Below are 4,479 nucleotides of genomic sequence, written 5' to 3' on the forward strand. Positions count from 1 at the left end.
CGTGTCGCCGCGCCAATGCTTCCTAGTCACATCTCAAAGTTAACTACAGTACTCCTATGTGATCTCCTTCTGAATTTAAAGCGTTGACACAACTTGCAGATTAACGTCTGGACTTAATGGTGCGACAGGCTCAATGTGGTGTTCATTCTGCCATGCCCCTTCTACCTGGCCTTATTCAAAGATTAACCTTCTATACTTTACACAAGACACATTCATTTCCAGACTGCGAAACATCAACACGAAAAAAAGAAGCAGAAAGCCTAAATATTGTGGTTTATCATGACTCGAGGTCAAACCACTAACCCCGGCATGTAAAAAAAAAGTTCCTAGTACAAGCTACCGTAAAAATTGATTTCTTCATAGACTTCAATAGTAGAATGACAGCAACATCAGATCGGCCTTACTTGATTTAGCGCACCGGTTAACTGGTTATCCTGCCCCCAAGTAACGACAACAAACACGTAGACAATGTCATACAGCTTGTCGTAGAAGCGTAAATAAGCAATCCTCCAAGATCTTTTGAATAGTAGGACACACAAAACAACCCAGAGTCCCGCCACAAAGCCAGCCGCTAGCCCAAAGTAGAAGAACAGCACTGGATCATAACCATTTCCACTTCCCTGCTGCTGATTACCATGCTTTGGCGCATTGTTGCCTGGGCAATTCTTTTCAAGAGGAGGCCCACAAAGACCAATATTGCCACTGTACATGCACGGGTTCTCGGTGTAGAGAGTGTCAAGTTGACGTCCTGTCGGAATTTTTCCTGCAAGATGGTCGTATGACAAGTCCAAGGAGCCTAGATATGTTAAATTTGACAAGCTCGTTGGGATTTCACCGGAAAGGTTGTTCCTTGAGAAGTCGAGCGATTCCAGTGATCTCATATCCCCAATCTTCATAGGTATTTTTCCTCCCAGGTGATTCCATGACAAATTCAAATTCAACAATCCATTAAGAGAAGTTATCTCATCTGGAATTCCACCAGTTAAGTGGTTGAGTGACAAGTCAATGCCGACCATCTCGTTAACTGCAGACGTGCCATACTTAAGCTCTTGCTGCTTCATCACCACAGACAAAATATCCTTGTTGGAGTCTCCATGAACATACTTGTCCGACCCAAGTCTCGGTGGATGTTCTAGGGTCATTGCTATTAATTTTGACAAGGGTGACGGAATTGATCCTGATATGTTGTTGCTAGCTAAACTGAAGTGTTGAAGTAGTATGAGATTTGTGATGCTAACTGGAATATCCCCATAAAACATGTTATGGTTTAGCTGCAGAAATCGCAAGTTCACTAATTCTCCAATCCACGTGGGTAACATTCCATAGAACTTGTTCACCGCAAGATCAAGGAAAACCAAACTTGAGCTGTTCTGAAGCCAAGATGGGAAATTTCCAGAGAAGTTGTTGTTACTTAAGATTAGAAATTCCATGTTTGGCATCGTAGAACACGACGGAAATTCTCCCTCAAGAAGATTACTGGATAAGTCCAGTGTAACAAGGTTTTGCAACTGACAAATAGCTCTAGGAACATGACCTGTAAGGTGATTAGAGGATAGACTTAGTTCTGTAAGATTCGGTGCTCCAAAATCTAATGGCAAAGGCCCTGACAAGCAGTTCATGGAAATGCCCACTCCAATGAGGCTTCTTGGTAACATTGGTATCTGGCCAGTTAGTTGGTTCAAACAGAGATCGATCCTTTCCAAGCTAGTAAGATTTCTTAATCCAGATGGTATAGCTCCAGTAATGCTGTTATTAGAAAGGTAAAGATATCTTAAGCCATTCAAGTGCCCCATCATATCTGGCAGAATTCCTGTCATATTGTTGTCACGCAAGCTCAAGAAGAATAATTTGATGGATGAACATTGTGGCAGTTTCCTGACAAACTTTGTTATGTTCCCAAATGCGAGGCTACCCTTGAGCGATAGTTCTTCCAAATCACAGAGATTTTTCAAGTCCACCGCCATTGTGGCTGAATTGCCATTGTTGCTAAAGTCTAGGCGCTGGAGGGATGTCATACCTCCTAGCGCACCAGGGAATGGACCATAGAGATAGGTTTCACCAAGGCCCAAGTCTTTGATGCTTGATATGTTCCAAAACCAGCAGGTTTCAATTGGATGGCCCAAATAGTTTCTGGCGAGATGAAGCTGCTCAAGTTTTGTGAGGTTTAGGTGGAGGAGTGTCAGGTTTGCATTTGGAAGTGAGCAGTTGATAAGAAGGAGGGCCTTGAGAGATGGAATTTTGTTCGCCACAAGGAACGCATCAGCGGTGCTGAGATCTATACCACTCATGTCAATATATTCCAAGAAATGCAGGCGATTTAACCATGAGATATCTGATGTGTGTATATCCTGTGTGAACCCGAGTCCAAGGTGTCTCAAGTTTGAAAGGTTACCTAGCTGAGGCAGTACCAGAGAAGGGCGTGTGTGAGATATCGAGATGTCTCAAGCTGTGTAAAGAACACAAGAATTCTGGGAAAGCATGACCGTTTGGTCCAAGTAGGAAGGTGTTGTTGAGATTTAGGTACTCGAGATGCTGGAGAGAAAGCAAGGAAGCACTTATCTGGCCGACCAAACCCAGGCCACTAATGTCAAGCTCGGTCACATGGCCGGTTTCGTTGCTGCAGGCGACGCCTGTCCAGCTGCAGCAGTCATGGCGCCGCTTTTGCCACGAGGCGAGAACGTCATGGGTGTCGTTGATTCCTCGCTTGAAGGCCAGCAACGCGTCCCTCTCGCGTGGCCAGCAGCTCGCATGGACGCAGGACATGACTGTGGCGAGGAGCAAGGCGAGGTTGGCGATTGAGCGATGCATAGCGGAAGTGCAGCGCTGTAGCTATAAACTTCAGGGTTCAATGGTTGTCTGTTTTGAATAGGCGGGCGGTTCCTGCTCTTTTTATCTGGGACGCGGCTAGCTAGCATCCGGTGCTGGCTAGTCCATCCCAGCATCCGGGTGCTAGTTTGTCCAACCCAACATCTGGATGCTGGCTAGTCCGACCCAGCACTTGGCCCAAAAAAAAAAAGTAACGCACGCCAGCGGCCTGGCTCCCGCGCGTCCTCGAGTCCCTGATTAGGTTTCCGCTCGTCCTGGGTCAGCCCTCATCTTCTAGTGCAACGCTAACCAGGCCCCAGCCCAGGACCACGTGGCAGTGACACCTACAACAGTTTCTCTTCTTCCTCTCCTGTAGATCTCCACTAATCTTCTTTCTCTCTTACATCTTTCTCTCTTACAGATCTCCACTAAACCTGCAAATCATCAAATTTTCCATGATTTAAGGAGGTAATCATATCGCAGATCTTATGGAGCAACTTAGCATATATTAGGGAGCAACTTAAGAACAACCAAAAATATGCAACTTATAAGCTTCTTCGCTAGGAAACTTAGTTGTGCTTAGTGGGGGCAAACTTAGGAGGAATTGAGATGCCACTTAAGAGCTTCTTTGTCAGCAACTTAGCAATTACTTTGCACACAATTTAATAGATAAAACATTGAGAAGCTTACCAGATACTTTGAACACAACTTAACAAAACACTGAGCAACTTAGCATCAACTAAATACATACAACTTAACATAAAAAAGGTATGGAATCTAGACAACTTGGTTTTTAGCAAAGTATGATGTATGAAAAACGCCCAAACTCAATTAAAGTGTCGCATCAAACTTAGTTAGACAAGACAAGCAAGTAAATTATTTGCATGATTGTGTACACTCTAAGTAAAAAAACGCCTAACACATGCATGCATAGCGAAACTCTGATAAAATTAATTTGTTAAGGAGCAACAAGCAACTTACTCCCTCCGGTCGGGAAAAAGTGTCGAACGGTAAGCTTTGTAAAAAAGCCATCGCACTTATTTTCTAATCGACCCGCAGTCCAGATCTCGTCGGGTCAACCCGCACCCCGCATTCACAGTTTCGCACCCAGCACCCAGCAACCAGCAACCAGCAACCCTCCCCCGCTTACTCTCTCTTCTCCCCTCGACCATCCATGGCTCGCCAACCTCCCCACCGCAAAAGGCCGACCTCTGGGTCCACGCCGGTGACAAATCGCCGGATACGGCGTCGGCGAGGATGGATCTGATTGCTGCGAGGCCGGACACACTGGATCTGGTGCCCCCGTTGCTGCATCCCTCCTCCGCGAAGCCATACCTGCTGGGCCGGCGTCGAGGCCCTGGCCTCCCGCAGCTCCGCCTTCCTCGACATGGCGGACCCGTATGGCGCCGGCACGGAGCCGAAGCAGCCGTTGAAGGCGGCGCTCGATATGGAGGATCAGATCCTTGCTGTTCTGAATTTCGTAGGACGCGGAATGGCTTTTCTGATTTCACAAGGGCTTAATTGTAAAATGATTGTGTATTAGCGTTCCGACTCTTTTTCGGATCGGAGGGAGTAATAAAAGTGGCCAAGCAACTTATACTTGCATAATTAAACAACTTATTAAGTCAAATGATTTGCGCCGTGAATCAAAAAGAGTAACCCTTGTCCATCGAT

The 4,479-nt window shown here is 45.9% G+C and overlaps 1 protein-coding gene across 1 annotated transcript; it reads right to left on the reverse strand.

Moving 5' to 3' along the window:
* Positions 1 to 389: 389 nt before the first annotated feature.
* LOC124695968 (probable inactive leucine-rich repeat receptor kinase XIAO) lies at positions 390 to 4,194 on the reverse strand. The gene is made up of 2 exons (XM_047228764.1): positions 4,141 to 4,194; positions 390 to 2,396 (listed from the first exon to the last, which is right to left on the reverse strand). Exons 1-2 carry the CDS (start codon positions 4,192 to 4,194, stop codon positions 390 to 392), a joined length of 2,061 nt encoding a protein of 686 aa, XP_047084720.1.
* Positions 4,195 to 4,479: the final 285 nt, after the last annotated feature.

Source organism: Lolium rigidum, chromosome 3 (assembly GCF_022539505.1).
Source record: "Lolium rigidum isolate FL_2022 chromosome 3, APGP_CSIRO_Lrig_0.1, whole genome shotgun sequence".
In the NCBI taxonomy this organism is placed as follows: domain Eukaryota; kingdom Viridiplantae; phylum Streptophyta; class Magnoliopsida; order Poales; family Poaceae; genus Lolium; species Lolium rigidum.